This window comes from Crocuta crocuta, unplaced genomic scaffold (assembly GCF_008692635.1).
Source record: "Crocuta crocuta isolate KB4526 unplaced genomic scaffold, BGI_CrCroc_1.0 scaffold38, whole genome shotgun sequence".
Taxonomy (NCBI): domain Eukaryota; kingdom Metazoa; phylum Chordata; class Mammalia; order Carnivora; family Hyaenidae; genus Crocuta; species Crocuta crocuta.
Genome location: NW_027532605.1, coordinates 4,749,448 through 4,772,775, shown reverse-complemented (window position 1 = coordinate 4,772,775; position 23,328 = coordinate 4,749,448). Strand labels below are relative to the sequence as shown.

Below are 23,328 nucleotides of genomic sequence, written 5' to 3'. Positions count from 1 at the left end.
TTCACTCATGATTTATAACTTCTGAAAATAACATGAGGCATTCATTATTCCTCCTTAGGTTTTCTACTTTATTTCAGTTTGACCTCATGAGGGACAAAGAAGTGTCATTTGTGTTACCTAAAAAGATAATAGGTAATTATTACCATGTGATACTTTCCTCTGAATCAGAAGAGACACATAATCACTTCATGACCTGAATTCTGTCACATTTAATAGAGGTGGGAGAGAAACAGTGCCACTTACGCCTTGCTGCATCCAGGGAACGTGGTATAGATGGGCCTACCCAGTACATGGTACACTTCACAGAAAAGGGAACTCAGCTGTGTACTTACAGGTTTTCCTTTTGGGCCTCTCTCTCCTCTTGGTCCTTGTGATCCTGGAGGTCCCTGAAACAGAAAATGATGATTAAGCCTGCAAAACACGTATACTACAGATGTTTTTATTTTAAATGTTTGCTTGATCTAAGAAAATAAAAAAAACAGAAATCTCACTTCTTTTTTAATTCAATTCAGGTGAAGACTAGAAAATAAAGCTGTGTGCAATATAAAAGCTCTGTGTACACAGAAAGGCTATTTATATATTAGCAATAAAGCTTAAAGGCGTGTAAAGAATTAAGTGTTACACTGTAGCATCATGGAGCTCAGTGAGCTGAATATATTACATGAATGATAATTATAAAATTTATGAGGATCATTTTTGCTGTCTTGTCCTAAGCAAGCCTTTGCCACTACATTAGGGCCATAAACACTTACAGTTTGGACTTTTAGAACTACATAGATATGCAAACCCCAAATTATTAGTGATCTGAGGGAACAGATGTGTGTGTTTTCTGTCTAGTTACCTAGAATGCTACTGCTAATCCAAACCTGAAATCAGTAGTCTTTCATACTATACTATGGACATATTATTTAATTTCATTAACAGATGAAATTAACACTTTGTTTCATTAAACAGATGAAAGTAGTCTATCTTTAATGATTGTCAAACAATGGGCAAGTGTGTCCTAATTTCAATGAGTAAAGCTAATCTAAAATTAACAGTGTAACAATGATCATTTTGGCTTTCACATAACCATTATAACACTAACATGGAGGAGAAATAGGGTTCATCAATTTCAGAATGAAATGATCTTTTATACATCATTCATTGCTGCAAAGGAATGCTTACACTTGAAGATGTTTCAGAACAAAATGTTTCAAGAAACGAAGCATCATGGTTTTGCATTCTATTGTCTTTTGATGGAGATAATATTCATAAAGATTTCAGTAACTATGAGAATTTAAAAGTACCATGAATATTGGAGGAAACTACTTACTGCTGGTCCTGGACGACCACGTATGCCTGTTACCTAAATGATAAACAAGATAATCTCTAAGATGAAGTCTTAATAAAGTTTTAGAAAAATCAAGAGTCAAACAAGAATAACAACAAAAGCTCCAGTGAATTATTTTAGAACAAATGGATATTGCCAGTTTATGCCCATGTCCTCTTTGCTTATGCCTTAAGACATTATCTAATTTAAACTCTAATACAGAGAGGCAGGACTGCTAAGGATTGGAGCCAAGAGGCCTGGGTTCAAATCCTAACTCTATCCCTTACCAGTTGTCTGACTTTGGACAAATTACGTATTACTTTATGCTTAATGTCCCTCCTCTGTAAGATGATGACGATTATGAAATTACCTCCCTCACAAAGTTGTTGTGAAGACAAATAAATATTCGTAAAGCACTTAAGATAGCATGTAAGACATAGTAAGTACACATGGTGTTTTTAAGTGAAAGACAGCAACATGAATGATTTACTTTTTAGGTAATCTTTGTTAAAAACAAGCCAATTTCAAGGCAAAGCAACAATTCAAGCACTGCCAAATAAATCAACATGCATCTACTTTTGTTCTGATAGAGTGACAACTCTGAGATCTATGAGACTGATGGTTGAAGAATCTTCATCCTACTTAACAATATGCTTTTTGATCATGTACAAGTCTAAATAAGTCTTAAGAACTCTTATACAATATGAAATTTCAATCAGGAATATCACAAGATATATTTCCAGAAGTTTGGAACATTAAATTATGCCTTTCCATTTGGATTACATGACTATTTAAAAAATAAAGGCACCTGAGTGGCTCAGTCGGTTAAGTGACCACTCTTGGTTCTGGCTCAGGTCATGATCTCTCAGTTCGTGATTCTGGAGCCGGGTACTGACAGCACAGAGCCTGCTTGCGATTCTCTATCTCTCTCTTTTCCTGCCCTGCTAGTGTTCTCTCTCTTTCTCTCTCATAAGAAATAAATAAACATGTAAATGTATATATACACATCTTAACTACCGCTTTACATCCATATTTAATATGCTTAACTTTATAAAACACTGATTTCCACTTTCAGTCATGGGACAATAAAAGTCAGGAATATTGTAATACATAAACATTAAATATTATATTAAAGAATGAAATTCTTTTGGTTTGATGGTCTTATACTATAGCTTGGTAAGCACATAACAAATACTCCTTTTATGAGAGAATATATATAAGCAAAAATATACAATACCATAGCTAAGTTTATTAAAGATACATGGAAACAACATATACAGATACTTACAACAGGCACTAATCCTGGTTCTCCTTTTTGTCCCTGTGAAGCAAAAAAATGTTCAGTTATCAAAATATAATAGTTTAGTATGCATAGTCATATCATTCTAGAATATTCCATGTAAGCACAGAATTTCTATGTAAGAAATGCAAAAAACAAAAATGAGAAAAGAAACAGTATTTACAGTAGTCAGACATTATTGATGAAAAAAATTACTTCTCTGAAAGACACAAAAATATCAATCCAGTGTTTGAAATTCATAAAGTTATTTCACTTCAGCCTTTATACTGAATAATTCTCACAAACTGACTAGACCAAGAAATGCTTGTGATTAAAAAGATGTAAAGTCAAAGCAATAGGAAAAACTACCCAAAGCCTGAAAACTCAAAAAAAAAAAAAAAAGAAATACAATACTTGAATACTTGGATATGGTTGAATTTTAGCACTCATATTACATGTCACCTAGATTTTAGTAACTCATCAGATGCCATTCCTAAAACTCTTGCCACCGTTTTTAAAACTCATGGAAGAATCTGAAATATAACAAGAGGTAAGTTTGCTCATCTTCAAAAAAAGAAAAAGAAGAAAGAAGAAAGAAAAGACATAATTGTATTGGTTACGTAATTCTCAATATCTGAAGAAAATCAAGAAAAAATATTAACTGAATAGGAAAATAAAAATAACATAAAAAACAATAATAACTTAAAGGAAATAACATTGGGCAATCTAATTGCCTTTTATAATAGACGTAGCAAACATAACAGATGTAGATGGGATTCTTAGAACTTCAGTCTCTCAAAAATTTTATTCTCAGAACATGATTTCAAGTACATAGGTAAAAAAAATATTGGATGAATTGTACCTTTATATACCTCTGTTTTACCATATATCTACATGTAGTTTATTTTAGAATTTGTCTTCCAACAGATTTTGGTCTCCTCAAGGCTATAATCAAGTCTACTTGACATCCTCAGTTTGACTCACAGAAAACCTCAGTAAATTCTTGAACATACTAATTTCCATTAATATAGTATGAAGTAATGCTTTTTACTGGTTAATTGCAAAGTATGACCACATTAAGGATTACATCCAAAATGTAGAAAACGTGAGAATAATGAGTTCTATTTTATTTAATTTTTCTTTTTACATATATTGTTCTTTTATCTGATTATAAAAAGTATATAGGTTAGCAGGGAATTCTGAAAATAAAAGAATCTAAATATCATATCCAACACCCAGGAGATAACCACTTTTAACATTCTAGTATTCTTAGTTTTCCATCATGTACCTGAAATTGGTTTACCTAATCAATGCCTCAGTATTTTACTCTTAGATTATACTTTCTTTTTTACAATTAAAAATAATGTTACAATAAATATCCTTGTTTATAAATATTTGTATAGTATCCCAAACTAATACCTTATGATGTATTTCTGGAAGTTGAAGTCATAGATTAAAGATCATACATATTTTTGGGGGGTTTTTGATCCAGGCCTCGGAAGTGTACCCCTGATAGGTACAATTTAATTATACCCTTCCAGTACTATTTCACATCTGACAAAGTTTTCTAAAGTGATATTTAAAAATTATTTTACAGTCTTCATAGTCTAAATAATGGATTCAATAGCAGAATAATACCCTGATCACACATGCTAATTATAATGCCAAGTTTAGGAAGTCAGGAATAAATTGAGAATTTAGCGCTGGGATATTTCTCTACAGGGGCAGGAGGGAGCTCTATATGAGTAAGTTCAAGGTAGAACACAAGAGACTAAAAGACTGGGGTACCTGGGTGGCTCAGTCAGTTAAGCGTCTGACTTCAGCTCAGGTCACAATCTTCATGGGTTTGAGACCCGTGCTGGGCTCTGTGTTGATTGCCAGCTCAGAGCCTGGAGCCTGTTTCAGATGCTTTATCTGCCTCTCTCTCTGACTCTCCCCTGCTCACACTGTCTCTGTCTCTCTCTCAGAAATAAATAAAACAATAAAAAAATTTTCAAAAGAGAGACTAAAAGACAACCTACAAAAAGACTAGAGAAGGAAGGATGAACACATATGGTCAGTAAAATAGAGCAGGCTAATTTCTGCATTTCCCAGTCTCCTAACTTCTAGCTTGGAGAAAATGGTCTTTCCATTTTTAACATAATCTGAAAGTAATGAAAGTTAATCTTGTAAGAGCTGTAAGATCTTTCTTTGAGATGCTGAAAGAATTTGAATTATATAGGAAAGGTAGGTAAATCTGTGCCCAACACCTAAAAGAGTTTATGAGAATTATGCTGAAAAAAAAGTCTTCTTTTCTGGAACAAATTTAGTAACACCAAGTAAAAAGTGCGGAGAAATTATTTCAACCAAAGAGAGAAAAATGAAATAGTCCACTAAGAATGGTTGTGTAATCTCCGTTTTAAGAGACTAGCAATGAAAATGCAGCCTTTGCTCTTACTTTGTGTTGAGGAGAATGGCACTTGCTGATATCTTTCTCAACTAAATTGTAAATTCTTTCATGTCTTACTATGAACTTTTTATTCCTCCACAATATTTGATATGGGATTCATTGTTCCATTATCAGGTTCCATAATAAATTTTTCTAATGATTCTATGATAATTCTTATTTCAGAAATAAGCCACAAATATATTTGTGGCTTTTTGTTAATATGGGCTTTGAAAAATAAGTAAATAATAATATGGGCTTTGAATAAGTTAATTTATATGCAATGAAGATTTGTCTAAATTTTTGCTAAATTTGATTTTCATACTCACTGGGAAACATAAAGTTCAAATACTCTGATTCAGATGCGAATTACAGTTTAATTTTACTTCTTGTCTGTTACTCATCACTTAATGCCACATGGACATGCCTTACCACTTTTATAGGATGCTGTTACCATGGAGACAGTCATAGTGTTTTGCCCACCATTGCATCATCTGTACCATTTGACTCATACAGGGATATAACAAAGGCTCAGTAATTATTTGGGGGTTAACATGCATGAGAGAATAGATTATAAGTAACATCAATATTAATATAAGCCAAGCACAAAATACATTTTTATAACATTACTCTGCACTGATAGATCTGATGGCACATGATAATAAATGACAGAGTCATGAAGATAGCGGCACGTAACTAGAATGTGGTTAAATTGGCAGCTGGTTCGAGGGTGTCCTTCTCCCAGCTGTCCCATACTGCCTTTGGAAAATTTCAGATTTAGTTTCAGATGTAAATAAATGTGAGCTGGTGTTTGTAGACCTATTCCTTTGACATATATTCAAATCTAAATAGATTCATTGATATTTTTCCCAAATAAGACAATTTTTGGTATTGCCTTTTTAACCCAAAAGTATAAAACCAGCCAGGACCTCCCCTTGATAGCATCACTTTCATTTACATTGAAGGTATAGCATTGCTTTATCTGATTATCACTTCACTGAAGTTTTGCTGTATGCAAAAATAAAGACAATTTGGAGTCGCTGGTAATCTGCCTAGTATCTGCCATGAAATTTGGGATGACTGCCCATTTCCATTCCTGATCCCTACATCCATCCCATCTGGATAAGACTGAAGCAAATGCCACAGTTTTAAAATTAACTAGAAAACTGAGAACAATTCCAAGGGAATGTAACTCTCTTCACTCAGGGGGGTTACCCATATCCAGATGACAAGTGGCTAAACTGGCCAGCTGCATCTAGGCTCATGAGTATATCATATAGTGTCCTCTTGAGTATAAAAGCTTGTCTCTGGGATTAGATTTTAGGCTCCTTGAAATGGAGGAAGGGGAGAGAAGAGAAGGTGATGTGTGTTTGGTAAAGCGTTCAATTAATTCTTTTAAGTGTATCTTTGTAACCAAGAGGGACCACAACCCCACTGAAGGACAGCCATCACCACTCACTTACCCTTCCCTCGTACCTTCCTCCCACACTTCCATCTTTCCTTCCTTCCATTAAGCAGTTACTGCACTTCTAATTTGTACAAGGTATATACTAAGTACAGTGATAAATGTAAGTAATTCAAAGGTTCATGTGGCACAGTCTCAATCCCTAAGAGATTTACAACTTTCTAGAGGAAATATCTATAAACAAAAATTAACAAAGTGAATAAAATAGAGGCAGTTGTAATCCATAAGCAAAGGAGCTGAACAGTGCTTACATATTTTTATTTATATGGTATATACTTTACAAAAGACTTTAAAATACACAAAGCACAGTCTTGTGTGGACAGTTCTTAAAATGAAAAAGAAATTTATGAAAATGAAACCATGCAAAGTAAAACTTACCTTTTTTCCTCTACCTATAAAAAAGAAAAGAATAAATATGTTAAATGTTATTTTATGCAGAAAGTTAATGAGAACCTCCTAAATATTTATTTTCAGAACTAGGTTTTTTGGGAAGTCAGAATTTAACCTAAACAGGTTTCCCAATTACCAGTAAGCAGAACTCAAAAATTGTTTTTGATCAATATTTCCATTACAGGAAAAATAATGCATCCCTTTGGAAAATTCTGACATCATCTGAATATTCTTTACACAATTCACATAGCATTTAAAGTTCATTAAATTATAAAACTATTAAAATTATAATGAATTATCTTCAGTCAATATTCTATATTTTTACTTTTTATGCTTTTTTGAATAAGCCATTCATATCGCTGAAAAACCAAAATACATTAAAGGTATACAATTATAGAGTGAAAAAAATCTCCTTCCATCTTGCCCTCTTCCTCTAGTTCCCACATTTCACCCCCATGCAAGAGGGGGCCACTATTATTGGTTTTTTCTATTATTAATCTTCCTAACCCAAAACATAATAGGACATTTCATTTTTTAAAGTTGTCATTTGAGTTTGTAGTGTTTTATAGTTTTCTTTTTTTTAATTTTTTAATGTTTATTTATTTTTGAGAGAGAGAATGACAGAGTGTGAGCAGGGGAGGGGCAGAGAGAGAGGGAGACACAGAATCAGAAGCAAACTCCAGGCTCTGAGCTGTCAGCACAGAGCCCAACACAGGGCTAGAACTCACGAACTATGAGATCAAGACCTGAGCCAAAGCTGGACACTTAAGTGACTGAGCCACCCAGGCACCCCTGTTTTATAGTTTTCTTCAGATAGATCTTATACATCACATATTTATTCTTAGCCATTTTATCTTATCTGTTGCTATTATAAATGAGATATTTTTTATTCCTATTATTTATTCTATGGTGTGACTATATATAGTAAATGTATTAATTTGTTAAATTTATACCACATTTACTTATTTTTAGCATTTTTTTACCTCAGTCCCTTAAGCTTTATAAGCACACAATTATATTCTGGGCAACTAATCATTTACCTCTTTTCATTTCTAAACCTCTAATTTCTTTTCCTTATCTAATTGTTTGCTCAGATATTAAACTGTAGTTGTAATGATGGATACCCATGCTCTATCTCTGAGTTTGGAGAAAGCAATTCCAGTGTTAAACATAATGAAGCTTCTACACTGAGATGTAAATATTTTACCATGTTAATGAAATGCCATTTGGTACTAAGTTACTGAGCATCTTTATCAAGAATATTTACTCATCTTTGCCAAATATCTTTACCTCAACTATGGGGAAACCAAAAGCTCTGTTTTCATAGATCTGTTATCAGTGTAATGACAGTATTCATTCTTCCTGTGCTTCTTCCTCTGTCCTCTTCATTTCCCTATGACAGTTTTGGTTTTGCCTCTTTGCTCGTCATTAATTTTTGCTGTATTTCTAACGTAGGCTTTTCTTAATTAATTACTTCACTAAATTTTATTTAGTTTATGGTGAAATGGTCATAGTTTTTATCCATTCTGTGGTAACATATTTACCAGTGTGTTCTTTATTTGGTAAATTTAGCCAAACTCTCCCACCTTTTTTCTTAGAGTATTTTTGCATCAATGCTGTTGTTAGCTCTGTTTTTATTATTCATGTTGGAATAAACTGAACTTTTCAAACCCAGACAGTTGTAGAATGTCACATAATTTGCTGTTTTTTAAGTTTTTTAAAGTTTTTATTCATTTATTTTGAGAGAGAGAGACAGTGAAAGTGGGAGAGGGACAGAGAGAGAGAATCCCAAGCAGGCTCCTCACTATCAGCACAGGGCCCAGTGAGGGGCTTGAATTCATGAAACTGTGAGATCAAGACCCAAGCCAAAATCAAGAGTTGGCCACTCAACCCACTGAGCCACCCCCGTGCCCCTATTTTGTTTTGTTTTTTTTTTAATTTGCCACTGTTGTCCAACATACTATTGATTTATCTCCACAGATTTAATTTTACTTCATTCCTGGAGTTTCTTTGCACATTGCATCAGCTTTGGGTAGCCAGCTCTTAGGTGCCTTGTTTTAATTCTTTCTATTATACCTTCCTGATTATATTGCTAAAATTTGAGTTTAGTTATTTATTCAAGGCACATTGTTACTATTGAATGACATCCAAGAGGAGAGTTGGTAAACTACTGTCTAATTTTTCCATGAAAATATGGTTGAATACTTCATTATATTTGTTGTAATTTGCAATGGAATTTTTGGCCAGGGGAATAAAGCCCTGACACTATCTTGACAATGATGCATGCATGCAAGTCACCATTCAGGACTGCTAAAACAAAAAACCTAATAGTTTAATATTAATCTTATCTGATTCACAACATATGAAGTTAATTTTCTTGTATGTAAGTGTCTTTAACACATATATTCAAATACATAGTCTATATTAAACACAGGCATTTTTTTCTCCAAAATAAGTTTTAAAAACCAATTCTTTATATCATTCTTTTCTCCAGGAAATCCATCCCATTCTCTTGTCTTTCTGCACCATATTAAAAGCATTCTGCATTTAGGGGCGCCTGGGTGGCTCAGTCAGCTAGGTGTCCGACTTCGGCTCAGGTCATGATCTCAGGGTTCATGGGTTCGAACCCCACGTTGGGCTCTGTGCTGACAGCTAGCTCAGAGCCTGGAGCTCTTGTTTCCGATTCTGTGTCTCCCTCTCTCTCTGGCCCTCCCCTGTTCATGCTGTCTCTCTCAGAAATAAGTAAAAACATTTTTTAATAAATTTTAAAAAAATTAAAAAAAAAGCATTCTGCATTTATAAGCCAATGTAATAGAGAGTACTCTGGCATTAAATTACATTAGAAATAATTATTCCATTCTCAAGAGCAAATTTGGCACCAGAGAAGATAAACATTTTTTCTAGATATCCTCTTGGACATTAATGGACCTCACAGAATACCAACAAAATATTTGTAGGCATCTGGCATGGATAGGGTAACAAATGACCATCTTAAGTGGCATAAGAAATTCTCAAATTAGACATAACAACACCAGATTCAGCCAAAAATTCCTCTGGTTTTTAAGAAGACAGGGAATTAGTCTTCCCCTCTCACTAATGTTAGATAAAGTGGGTGAGCAAAACCATTAACCCCAAACGCCACTGACTAGTGGTTTGATTATTCTCTCTGGTTGCTGACTTCTGAGAGCAAAAACCACTGCAACTATAAAGATGAGTCACTGGATCAACTCAGAGCTGGCCTAAGAGCATTCTTACCAAAATTGGTGTTGCCACCTCCAGCTGTGTGTGGACAGACAGGACAGCATTCTCCAGGGGGAGTTACAGGGTCAGCACATTCAAGTACATCCTGGCACTGTATCTTGTCACAAAGAATGGCTCCGTTGTCACAGACACAGATTTGGCAGGGGGCAGGTTTCCAAATGTCCCTGTTTAAGTACATCTGGCCATTCTGAGTGCAGGCTATTTCTTCACCATATCCTTCTAGAATAAGAAGAAAAAGAGGGGAATAAAGGAGGTTAGTAATCTTCTGAAATTTTGAAATCTGGGAAATATTTAAGAGGGGGATCATCTTGTGGGTTCTAAAAATTCTGGGTAAGGCAGTAACCTACCAAGGAGGCAACACACAGAAGAATTTCCCTTATTTGGTATTAACGTACAAAGCAAAATGAAATTCATGATGAAATGATTATGATACTTCTAGCCCAGCATGATGGGGGAAGAAAAAACAAAAGTGATCCTAAGTAGATATATTATTCAGATAATGCTTCCCAAAAGATTTTACTTGTGAAGGTATAAATAACCAAACATAGAAGATCAGTAAGAAGAGATAAAAATAAATCATTTGAAAAAGGGAGAAAAAGAACAGGTCAAAGGAGAATATATAATTTCTGGGTTTAGTGAACCTTTTTGTGATTTTCAGCTCCCTATAATTTTAGATTAGTAAATCCCACAACAACAGAAGATGATATGTATTCTTTACCATGAAGAAAAACTTTAAAAAGAGTGTATGGGTTTTTAAAAATTAGTTTTAAACATAAGGTAGAAAAAGAATAACAGTGTCCAATTTCATGGGATGTATTTGCTAAACTAAAGGTGGTTACTCAAGGAAAAGCAAAGCTCAAAAAGGCAATGCAGTAATTATCTTTGCATAAAAATTAATTAAAGAGAACCCCGATCACAACAATATGGTAAGTTATTATATATATCTGCCAAGCACTTTTCTACACTTAGATAAAACCTTAATGTAGATTTGGAAAATATATACACATATTTACATACATAACAATAACAGTACAATAACAATAAAATGATTATAAGATAAATATAATTATTATAAGATATAGAATATATATATATATAGTATACATATTGTAACTTAAGAAACAAAACTGTAGTATTTTAAAACACAGTATCGGTCATATCACATCATATCATCCTGTCTTAATTCCTGTAGAACCTTCCTAACTACTCAAATTCTAAAGCCCAGAGATTCCCCCCTCCAGTCTTTGCACAACTCTGCCCTCCCTCCTCGAGGCACACAGAGCTCACTATTACATTTTGCTTACTGTAACCTGTCCCCACAATTCTCTGACTACTCTATAAAAGTAGACCTCCCTTCCCACACTCATGCTGTCTCTCTCTCTCAAAAATAAACATTAAATAATATTTTAAACAGACCTCCTTTATCCAACTAGTATGATTCTCTAAACTCTTTGAAGAATTTAGTGGTCAATCCATCTACTCATTAATTTTGTTTTATAAGCCAGCTAATTAACGAGTTTCTAAAATGTGAACAGATAGGCAAAAATCATGGCCCTCATAAAACTTATCATAAGTAGTATTAATTTACCATTTTTACTTGCTTATTTTTTATCTCCTTCACTAGAGTGTAAATTCCATGAAAATAAAGGCTACTTTTTCTTGCACATCATAGTATCTCTAAAGCTTAACTCCACACCTTGCAGGGAGTCAACATTCAACAAATACTTGTTCAAAAATAGATATGAATGAATGAGTGAGTGAATCTAAATTATGGTTCACTAACTTAATTGCACCAGCATTAACTACATACTTTAAAAAAAAACTAAAAATTTAAAAATGAATTAGTTTACAAGATAATTTATCATTTTTCTTTATTTTTAATGTAGTATAGCTGACATACAGGTGTATGACATAGTGATTTGACAATAATATATACTATAAAATGCTCCCCATGATAAATGTAACCACCTGTCACTATACAAAGTATTACAATGGAAAAATTTATCATTTGTCATATAAATATACTCAAATGATAATACAGACTACAGATAAAAATTTCAGTGTAGGATAAAGACATTGGCCCAAATATCCATCTTCCTAACTCTAGAAACTTTTCCTTGGATAACATTCTTTTCACTGCTCTGTGGAACACTTGGCTTCACACATCTGCCCTTCATCACAGGTATACAGCAAATGGAAAGTTGTTTTCAAAGCCCAATACCTGGTTTCTGTGTAACTTACCAGGAGATACTAAGACACTCTTTCTAATGTGTTTCATTTTCATCAAAAGATGTTTATCATACAACACATAGCTAATCAACAAAACAATATTGGTTCTGTGCACTTTTAGGAACTTTGAGCCAGGGAGAAAATAGAACTTCTAACTTAACATGTAATACAGGACTGTTTTGAAACAAAATAAGAAATCTGTACATCAAATAAGCCCTGTTACTTTTGTTTAGTTAGTGAGTTTCATGTCTATATTGCCAAAAAAAAAGGTCACAGCATTTCAGACTTTATTCAGATACACAAACAGTAACAAACAGGACCCACAAGTAATAGGCATGATCCCTAACCTCTGGGTCAAAGGCCATGCTGGAGGGTGTGGGTGTCCTCTTGGCCATGGCCCTTGCATCTATGCTTCTTCCTCTCCTACACCTCTCTGACACCCCCGAGATGAGTTAACACTGCAGAAACGAAGCCACTCTAGAGGTCAGGCTACACCTCACTGGCAAGGAGAAAGCAGGTTCTTCTTTTTTATTTTTTTAAAATTTTTTAATGTTTATTTATTTTTGAGACAGAAAGACAGAGCATGAGTGGGGGAGGGGCAAAGAGAGAGGGAGACACAGAATCTAAAGAAGGCTCCAGGCTCTGAGCTGTCAGCACAGGACTCAGGGCTCAAACTCACAACCCATGAGATCATGACCTGAGCTTCAGTCAGACGCCTAACCAACTGAGCCACCCAGGCACCCCATGGAGAAAGCAGATTTTGAGGAAAGACTTAAGCATGCTACTACAACATCACCCAGGAGAGGCCAGGCTGCTTCCCCAGCTGGGCCTGCATCACCCTCGGCCTCAGCCCCGGGCACAGAACAAAGACACTCCCCACTTGGCAGCACAGAGTGGTTGAAGAGAGTGTGGGTCACTGGCCATGTGACACCCCCAAACTGAAGGCAGGACCTCCCTTCAACATCATCAGCCAGACTCTCCCAAGGGGAGAAGGCTTTCAGTAAAATAGACTGATTTGGTTCATAAAGGCCTGTGGTGGATACTTTTCCAGAAACCTTAAGAACTGAATCATTCTCAGATTCAGGAGCATTGGAAGGGTCACTGGGTTGTGAGGAAGAGGGCGACCTGGTGAAAGCCAGCCCTTGAGGAGGGCAGAAACATCATTTGTATTTGTTTCTGGAGCACTCAGCATGGGGCTCAGCAGCCTTTCTATGGGATCCACTGTTGGACTCTGAACAGAGAAATGAGTGACAATACATTCCTGACCCTGACGTGCTTGCATTCAGATGCCCTCTGGCAGCCTCACTTCCCTCCTTCCTTCAGTCTGGGGAGCACAGGCTGAGGACCAGGCATGCCCCTGGGGAAAGCAGATCTGATTGGGCCCAAGGTCCCTCCTTAGAGTCAAATATGACTTTTATGAATCGGCCGACACGCATGTGTTCCAAAGCCCTCTGTTCTACTCAGGTCAGAGCAGCTTTTCCTTGACACATTCAAATCTTGTGTTTTCTGTTAGATCATTGGAGGATGCCTGCGACCTTTTTGAAAGGCGACTGCTTTGACTGTAGGTAGCAGTTCCTCTAACATTTTATAGCTGTGGAAATCGTGGGCACAGGGTAGAGTTCTGAGGTGCCCATGTCAACATGCACACTCATGTTGGTATGCAGACACACATGTATCAGCAGATACCCCTGTACACATATTTCTATCCTGCTCTACACACAGAGATAAGGTAAAACTCTTCTCAAAGGAGAAGAGTTATGCCATCTGCGCATGGGCAGGTCACAAGCTCAAAAGACATTTGGCCCTCTCTGTAAGTCATTTTCAAAAGTTACGGCCCCACACCCACCTCGTAAGCATTGAGTTGTGGAGCAGAGAGAACCTCAGCTGTGAAGGAAACCAGGAGTGACCGGTGTGAGGTGGCTGTTACAGATGGAGCATTCCCCAGAGGCACCTTCCCCTTTGCTCATTTGCCACACTATGAAAAGTCAGGATTCTCCAGCCCTTTGCATTCAGTTACTGCTCACCAAGTCTCAAGAGCTCAGAGCCAAGGTCAAGATACAAGCTGCAGTCCCAGTCCAAAGGGGGGCTTCACTCCCCTTCTTGGTCAAACAAGCATTTCATTCTCCATGACATGGCACTCTGCAGGTAGAAGTGATGGTAAGGTGTGGGTTCAGAGATGCTGGGAGTCCTTGGACTGCCCAGCAAACACATACACCCTACCGCGGATGGTGTGGGGTCTGACATGGCTGCAGGGCAAGTTTGCCAAGGTTAGAACCCAAGAAGAGACAGGAACAAATATCAATCAAAGGTTCAGTCAAGGCATTTTCAAGAGATAATCACGGAAATAGCAATATTTTTGGATACTACTACAGAACACATTTGGCAACTTTCAAAGAAATAGCTGTTCCAAGCCATCTGAGGGTCCAAAGTCCCTTTATCTTTGGTCCAGATTAAAAAGTCAGGAAAGGAAGATGGATCAGCAGAGGGTGAGCAAAGCCTGCAGACTATTTATACCGATTACCTGAAGCTCCCATCTGTGGGACACCACCTGCCTCAAACCTCCTCCTGAGGAGAAAGCAAACTACTGGAGGGTGGGAAGCCTTGTAACTTTTAGGTGAAAAATCACTTTGAAACAATGTAGCTTCATCAGGAAGCTACATTTCTGTAAGTTCATCTTCCTGATGAAGCTACATAGGAATGGACTTACTTCTATAGTCTATCGAACAATTCAATTAGGTAAATACTTTAAGAGTAATTTTGTTCATTAACGTTTTTATTTCAAAATTTTCTTTAAATTTTAGTTAGTTAACATATAGTGTAATACTGGTTTCAGGAGTAGAATTTAGTGTTCATTAAGTTTTATGATTGAGAAAGAAATAATCCGATTACAAACACTAAATGCCATTGGCTGAAAATGAGATTCACCATAAGATCAAGCAGCTTGCTTCTCCCTTTCCACACCCCATGGGGGCAAAAGTGTTTGCACATATTTACTGAGAGAATTAAGTGGGTGTGTGCTTACTACTGCATGTGCAAGATATCCAAAGTATATATATTCTGTTTTCAAAAAGTATATAATTATTGTAAAGTAGACCTCAGTTGCACCTATGAAATAATTAGATATGTGGAACTAGAGAATACGACAAACAAACAAAAACCAAAATGACATGCAATAATGTTGCCAATTAAATATCATTAAAATGTGTGAGAGACTCTTCCTGGTCAGTTATCCTGTTCTCTATGGCTCATTTGAGGTTGGAATAAAAAGATACAGTCTCTCTTTTGTGTTAACTCATAGAACATCACTTTCTTACGGAAAGCTTAAGACAGCATGACCTCAACCCAAGGGACAAAGAAGTGAGCCACTGTATGACTTTCTTTAAATGACAATGTTAAAAGTTAGTTATATACTCTGAGTCATCACTGGTCCTTTTCCCCTGAGAATTTATAATTAAATTTAAGATGATGTGGAAAGTTAGTTGGAATGCTTTTAAATGGCAAGGAGATGAAAAACCACATTTGCTGCTAAACCCTGTCTTCTCTTCCCCCGCACAAGAATCCATACACATTACCGAGGGCACAAAAACTCAGTGAACTCTCATTGTTCATGTCTGAATGAAAGACATGTACAAAGAAACACTGAGTAGAAAATACAGGGTGTCTTGCAGTTCTCGGGTTTGTACATGGTAGTTGTGCACCTTATGATTAGTTTGTCCCCTCTGTTTTCTACATAGACGTTCACATAAATGAAAAGAAAAGTAAAATAGAAAGCAAAATTGTAGACAATTTGCAGTGGAGTTGTCATGACACAATTATTTTATAAATGACAATATTATAAAAAAACAATTTTTTCATATGACATTTTCATATGACATTCCGAGAGATTCAATACTATCCTGTCTCCTTTACCCAAATCATAAAAATTTACCTACGCCAACATTAATCTTGATTTAAGGCCTAGAATTTCAACAATTATTGGCTTTAAAGTATGTAAGTAAACATTTTTTTAAATAAAATCTGAAAAAAAAAATCCCAAACTGCAATATTGTGACACTTGTATATTGCCATTTACATTTCTTTAACTTTCCTAAAATTGAGGAGGATTTTAGGTGGGTATCTGATAATACTGCCATTACTTTGTAATCTTCTGTGGTGTTGTAACTTCCAAAAATGTTGTCTTCCAAGGTACAGGGTTCTTTGACCCTTACCAATTGTTCCAGCAAATTGACCCAATCCATTGTGAAGTCATTACCACAAATGTCCTGGCACTGGTATCTTAGAGAAAATAGATGTACCTTATGTGTCCACATTTTATTTAAGAGTAACCCAATTGTCCTGTGTTTCTCATATATCCTTGTAGATTTGTCTTCTCATAAAGCTTTTATGTGCTTTTAAATTTAGTTGTAAGAATTCAGTTCTTAATCACTAGATGGCAGACCAAACCCACCATCTTATTATAACACATCATTAGAAATTCAGTTATCAGAGCTGTGCCTCACCTCTGTGCTATGCCCCAGGTCTATATCCCTTTATATAATTATACTTGTACAAAAAAGCCTGCATAGAAGTGGCCATATTGAAATCTTTGACTCCCCAGGAAAGATGTGATTCTCTTTGTATATTAAATGATTGGAGTCTACCTAAAAGCTTTAGAAAATAATTAAATAAAAATCCCTAAGCCTATGCTGGGCATTCCCTAGATATAACTGAAGTTTTTCCTTGCAGAAATATATAGAATTCTCACGTCACAAAAATTTTAAATCTCTTATTCAGACAAGTGTTTGTTTGGATAATTTCCCCCATTGGACTGTGAGCTCCTTGGGAGCTAGAACTACATTTATCTCAGTAACCTTCACACTCAAGGTCATAGAATCCGCCTTTCATAAATATATTTGCTGCATGAATGAATGCACAAGTGAATGAAGGAAAGAAGGAAGTGTTCAGTGATGTACTTGTTAAAAAGATAGTACAGGAAGCTCTCCTTCCTCCTTCTCTAAACTTCTCAGAGAGGATGTGCACTTGGGACTCCTGTATGAATGAAAAGGAAACAGGTCGCTTGATGCTTCCTGTCAGATGTGCCCCTCATATCTAGGCCTCTGTGTGACCAGAAAGGAAGAAGACTGTGTCAGTCACAACAGCTCATATCTTGGAACAATTTTCAGAAAGTGAGAGCAGCCCTTCAGCCTTCCTAACCCAGCTGGCCTCAGCCCCCTCTGGGGTTATGAAGGTCTGGGCTAACATTATATTTAAAGTTTCTCTGACTGTGCAAGTCCTTAAAGAACTACAATCACGGCACTGTCGGCTGCTGCCCTCATTAAATGGGCAGAGAATGTCTTATGGAACAAAGTGAAGTAGCCGCAGGGCTGTCCCACGTGTCCTCCTGGACCAAACCACAGATGCTGCCTTTTCCAGTGCATGGCACAGCCCCAGCTGCTGGCTTTGGTTCCAGAGACTCTTCCAATGAACTCTCCCCCTTCCTTCTGCTCTTGGGTATTGTTTATCATAAGGCAAAGACAAAGAGGTTAGCGTATTCAAGATCTTCCTTTAGACTCTTCCGAGTTAATGCCAACATTTCCACATTTATCATTTTCCTTTCCTCATCTGATCCCCAACATTTAAAAAATTAAATACATATGAAACCATTGGGGATAGTTGAAGGGTCGTTGTCACATACTTGGACAATATTTTTCTTTTTCTTTTCTTTTTTAAATGTTTATTTATTTTTAAGAGAGAGAGAGTGTGTGAGCAGGGGAGAGGCAGAGAGGGGTGAGGGGTAACAGAGGATCCAAAGCAGGCTCTATGCTGTCAGCAGAGAGTCCAATGCAGGACTCGAACTCACAAACTGTGAGATCATGACTTGAGCTGAAGTCAGACGCTTAACTGACTGAACCACGCAGGCACCCCTAGAATGTATATATATATATATATATATATATATATAAATTTCATATATTGGAAAATTTCATTTTCCAATGAGCTCTCAAATTTAAATCTCCTTTTAGGATGGTTATCTACATTTTTACTTTTGTTGTACCTACCTCCACTCTTTTATTGCACCAACTGGACAAAAATAGACATTCAATGATTATTTGAGCTGAGTTAAATTTCTATATTACAAAGAACAATCACATTGTAAATTCTAAAGCAATATAATAATAATATTGAAAAATTACTTTGAAATCTGAGAAAGTAAAAAGAAGACAATTCATACACAGTATTTCAATGAAGCATACAAATAACATGAAATTAGAGAAACTCTCTACAAAGGTGATTAGTTTCTTCAGTGCAGCCAGTAAATATTTCTCAATCTCATATGTAAGGGCTTTTCAGTTAACTAGTAAAACTGCTTTGCTGTTTTCACTTGAGTTAAAATGGAAAAAATAAAAAAAGGAAAATCTCTCATGTTAGGTACTACTTAAGTTTCTTTCCATGTATCACTGGGAATCTAAACGATTGTGGCCAAAATGTGAAACTACAATTACGCATAATGCACATGCAATGCTCATCTACAGTTCTGTCTGGAAAACCAACTTACAGTCTGCTAATGCATTTGACATAGATTTTTTTTTTTCTCCACAAACATGGCTCAAATTATTGAATAGCTGTAAAAACACCACAAAGAAAATAAGCCTAACTTATATTGAATACACTATACATTTCAGTAGTAACTTTTATTGCAAACCCTCATCCTTTTCTCAAATGTTACTTCTCATAGAAAAAGTACAATTTTTTTTTTAATGTTTTATTTATTTCTAGGAGAGAGAGAGAGAGAGAGACAGCGTGAGCAGGGGAGGGTCAGAGAGAGAGGGAGTCACAGACTGAAACAGGCTCCAGGCTCTGAGCTGGCAGTCAGCACAGAGCCCGACGCGGGGCTCGAACCCACGAACCGCGAGATCATGACCTAAGTGAAAGTCGGACGCTTAACCGACTAAGCCACCCAGGCGCCCCGAAAAAGTACAATTTTTGCTATGCCAAAGGTGTCTCCTGATCTAAATGCATGGACAGCTTTGAATTGCTTTGAATGAATTTGGTCTATTGAATCTCTCCTCAGTATGATATTGCTTAAAATGAAGAAGGGAACCAAAAATCTGCTTAGCTATTTTTCTGACAAATGGGTGGTATTGTGACTTTTATATATATAGTCTGGAGATAAATTAAATAAGGAGCAAATTCTGGACAAGATTCAGTACTCACATTCCAGCTTTCTATCATTTCCTTCAAGTCTTAGCTCAAATGTCACCTTCTCCATGAAGACTACTCTGACCATATCACAAAAAATGTAAAACTTACCACACACGTCATGCTCAGTCTACCAATTCTTGCTTTTTTTCCCTTTTAATATAGTTCTTATCACTTTTAAGCCTACTATATTACTATATTTATGGTTATTGTTTGTCTCTCCATGATAAAATAATAGCTTTATTAGGACAGATAGAACTTGTTCTGGTCTGTCCATTGATATATCTCAATATCTTATAATACTTTCAGGATCATAATGGATGCTTAATAAGTATTTGGTGAATTAATTTTTTGAATATTCAATTATAAGAATACCAAAGAAGAGATCTAAACCATGTTAGATATAAAACTATTTGCTTCGATCCTGGGCCTATTACATAATTTTTCAAAAAGCCTCATTTTTCATGACTATTCCAATGTGGGCCCTATATGCAGGGATTTAAAATAGCTGGCATTGTGGGAATATCATGTATTAATGTTATTTATTCCAGATATTATGTCCTGAAAAGAAAATATATATTTTTAACTAAAAAGAGTTATTTTTATATTTTAAGAGAATATTCAGTATGGGATACTCAGATGGGTGATGGATGGTAGATATACTTGTGGTGAGCATAGCATAACACGTAGAGTTGTTGAGTCATGACACTGTACACAGACAACTAACGTAATCTTATGTGTCCACTAAACTAAAAAAAATAAAGGTGAGCATAAAATTAACTATATTTAGGGGTGCCTAGATGGTTCAGTCGGCTAAGTGTCCGACTTCGGCTCAGGTCATGATCTCAGGGTTGGTGGGTTCTAGCCCCGTGTCGGGCTCTGTACTGACAGCTAGCTCAGAGCCTGCAGCCTGTCTTCTCATTCTGTATCTCCCTCTCTCTCTGACCCTCCCCTGCTCACGCTGTCTCTCTCTCTCAAAAATAAATAAAACCTCAAAAAATTTTTAAAAAATTAACTATATTTATATGATAGAACATTTTTAGAATGATTTCAACTCTTCATCTTATGATTTCTTTGCAGCTATATTTTGCTTCCTTTTCTTGTCTTCCATGACACAAAAGAATATTTAGGCCTCTAGAGAAAATGCAGACATTGTAGCCAGGTTTTAACTTCTAATTTATTTTTTACTGACTTATTTACTCACTGCCCTTACCCTGACCAAACTGAAATTTCTTTCACAATCAACCAAACATTCTGCAATCCTCAAAAGCTCTTTGATCCCATTCATTTTACTACCAAGGATTCTAAAATATCCTGAAGCACTCTTCCCTTGGGAGTTCATTTCTGGAGGAAGGGGGCCCTCCTGCTTTCATCCTGAAGGCATGATTTCTGATTTTATCCACATGGGTATATTTAGGCATTTGAATTAATAACCATAACATCCACTTTTATCCTGATATACCTAGGTTTTAATTTATATCTATTTTATGGCTATTACAAATTAGAAGGTGATTTCACTGAAGAACATAAATGGAAATGGATTTTACCCTTCTTTCTGGCATTCCTTACACAAATCACTTGCAGAGCAGGTAGCAGATTCTTTAAAATAAGACTAAAACCATTATTTCAGAATCTAAATCCATTTCTTCATCATCACGTTCAGCTTACCTTCTATAATGCACATTCATGGTTGTACACTAGCCCCCATATTTACTGCAGTTTGAAGATCAAGCCCAAAATGCACCGAATCTCAATGCCAGACAAATACCACAGTAATATTCAGGAGGAGAGAGACTGCTACTTTAATGAAAAGTTATATTAATAACTTTTCTATATGCACAGCAGAAGTATTCATTGGGAAATTTCTGTGTTTGTAGGGGGAACAATAGACAAGAAAAGCAAAGAAGGAAGAGGAGGAAGAAGGAGAGGAGGAGAAAGGAGAGGGAGAGGAGAAGGGGGCTGAGACCAAACAAGACAATCTATTTTTTCCTACATACCTTTACTACATTGAGAAGGAAGATTTGCAAGTTTCTTTAGTAAAACATAGAACTCAGCTAGGAATATCTTGTTGTCTTATGATTCGATAAGAAAAATACCAAAAAATGGAATACAAGATTTTGACCTGTAGATCTATGTGCTTTTAAGAAGTTATTTCCCTTAATAAGTAAATGAATGGAAACCAAAATAAAACACTCTTTTGTAGAGGTAACATGAACATGACAAGCTTTATTATATTTTAAAAGTCTTAAGTTATTTATAGTTGTTCAAAATTATTCGTTTTGGCTTTGTCTAATCTCTGAATTTTATCATTATTGTTTAATTCATGTTAATTTCTTAAAACATGGTGGCTATGAATATATGTAAAAGAAAAGAACACTCATTATTTTCTTAAAATATCTGTAGTGAGATTTAGAGTTTTCAAAAACTTTCAATTATTTACTTAATCCCAAATAGCTATGGAATGCTTATTTTGTGCTAACAGTAGTTAACAGGTGTTAACATCAGAGAAAAATGTAGGACATTTGCTAACTGGGGAATGTAATATTTAGGTTGTACAAAAAGACAGAGTAACTGGGTTATTTACGTTAGTAAATGAAAAAGGAGACTCAGTGTCTCTGTTTATTAATGTATATGAAAAATAAAATGAGCCTTCACTTTAAGGTGAAATGAAATATTCTGGGATATCACAATTAAGTTTGCCTTCAACTGTTGCTAAAAGTTAATCTAAATAAATTAGTCATTTTCTGGCACAAGGAATGGAGGCATTATTTAATCCATTTAGTCAATATTTATTTATACAGCAAATTTTACTGAATATTTGTGTAGTACAAGAGTACACTGTGGATCATGAAATGAGACATTTGGAGTCCAGCTTCCTTGCCAGAAACAATCAAAACATGCAGAAGCTACAAAAGGTCGGGGCGCCTGGGTGGCTTAGTCGGTTGAGCGTCCGACTTTCGCTTAGGTCATGATCTCGCGGTTGTGGGTTCGAGCCCCACGTTGGGCTCTGTGCTGACTGCCAGCTCAGAGCCTGGAGCCTGTTTCGGTCTGTGACTCCCTCTCTCTCTGACCCTCCCCTGCTCACGCTGTCTCTCTCTCTCCTAGAAATAAAAAAATAAAAAACAAACATAAAAATTAATTAAAAAAAAAAGGTAATAAAACTTTCTTGTAGGAGAAAAATAAGTTTGCATATATGTGTTTTCCAGTAGTACATTCTGGAAAATTTGCATATACATTGAAATTTTATAAACTCAATTCTGGAAAATTTCCTCTGTGTTTTGCAAGGTCTTTGCCTAATTCTATTCATTTTAATTAACTAGAACTAATTCTCAGGAATGTCAACCTGAGGACTTTTTTTTTAATCTGAAGTAAGTTTCCCCCCTGAGGGGGAAAGTTTTGTTTATAAAAGCAGACTTCAAGTAAGTGAGGAGTATAAAGAATACAGAATTCCAAATAGCATTAAATTATCTTAGGAGTACATTGATCATGTATCTGACTATCCTACAGTGTCCTATTTGGTAATAAAGTGTATTTCAAATTCTAGGGCAGTCTGGATGCATATCAGAAGAGCAGAAGCCCACACATGCACATCACCTCATGTATTCTCATAATACAGCAGTCTTATGCCATGGCCAGTTATGAGATCCCTGTGTGGGTTTCAGCCTTCTTTGTATGCTTTAGTCTCCAGCATCTTTGGCATTAAGATGATAAAGTATATGTACTTACTCTTGAAGCAAATATCAAAAAACATAATGAATACATTTTGATAATACAAGGTATATCAAGTT

General features: G+C 35.8%; 1 protein-coding gene across 1 annotated transcript in view; it reads right to left on the bottom strand.

The window, feature by feature from the left end:
- COL5A2 (collagen type V alpha 2 chain) overlaps positions 1-23,328 on the bottom strand; it is a 147,428-nt gene that overhangs the window by 65,969 nt on the left and 58,131 nt on the right. Inside the window, exons 2-6 of the mRNA XM_077780206.1 lie at positions 10,127-10,351; positions 6,860-6,873; positions 2,601-2,633; positions 1,316-1,348; positions 333-386 (exon numbers count right to left, since the gene is read on the bottom strand). Coding sequence (XP_077636332.1) covers positions 333-386; positions 1,316-1,348; positions 2,601-2,633; positions 6,860-6,873; positions 10,127-10,351 — 359 coding nt within the window. The remainder of the gene's footprint in view (positions 1-332; positions 387-1,315; positions 1,349-2,600; positions 2,634-6,859; positions 6,874-10,126; positions 10,352-23,328) is intronic.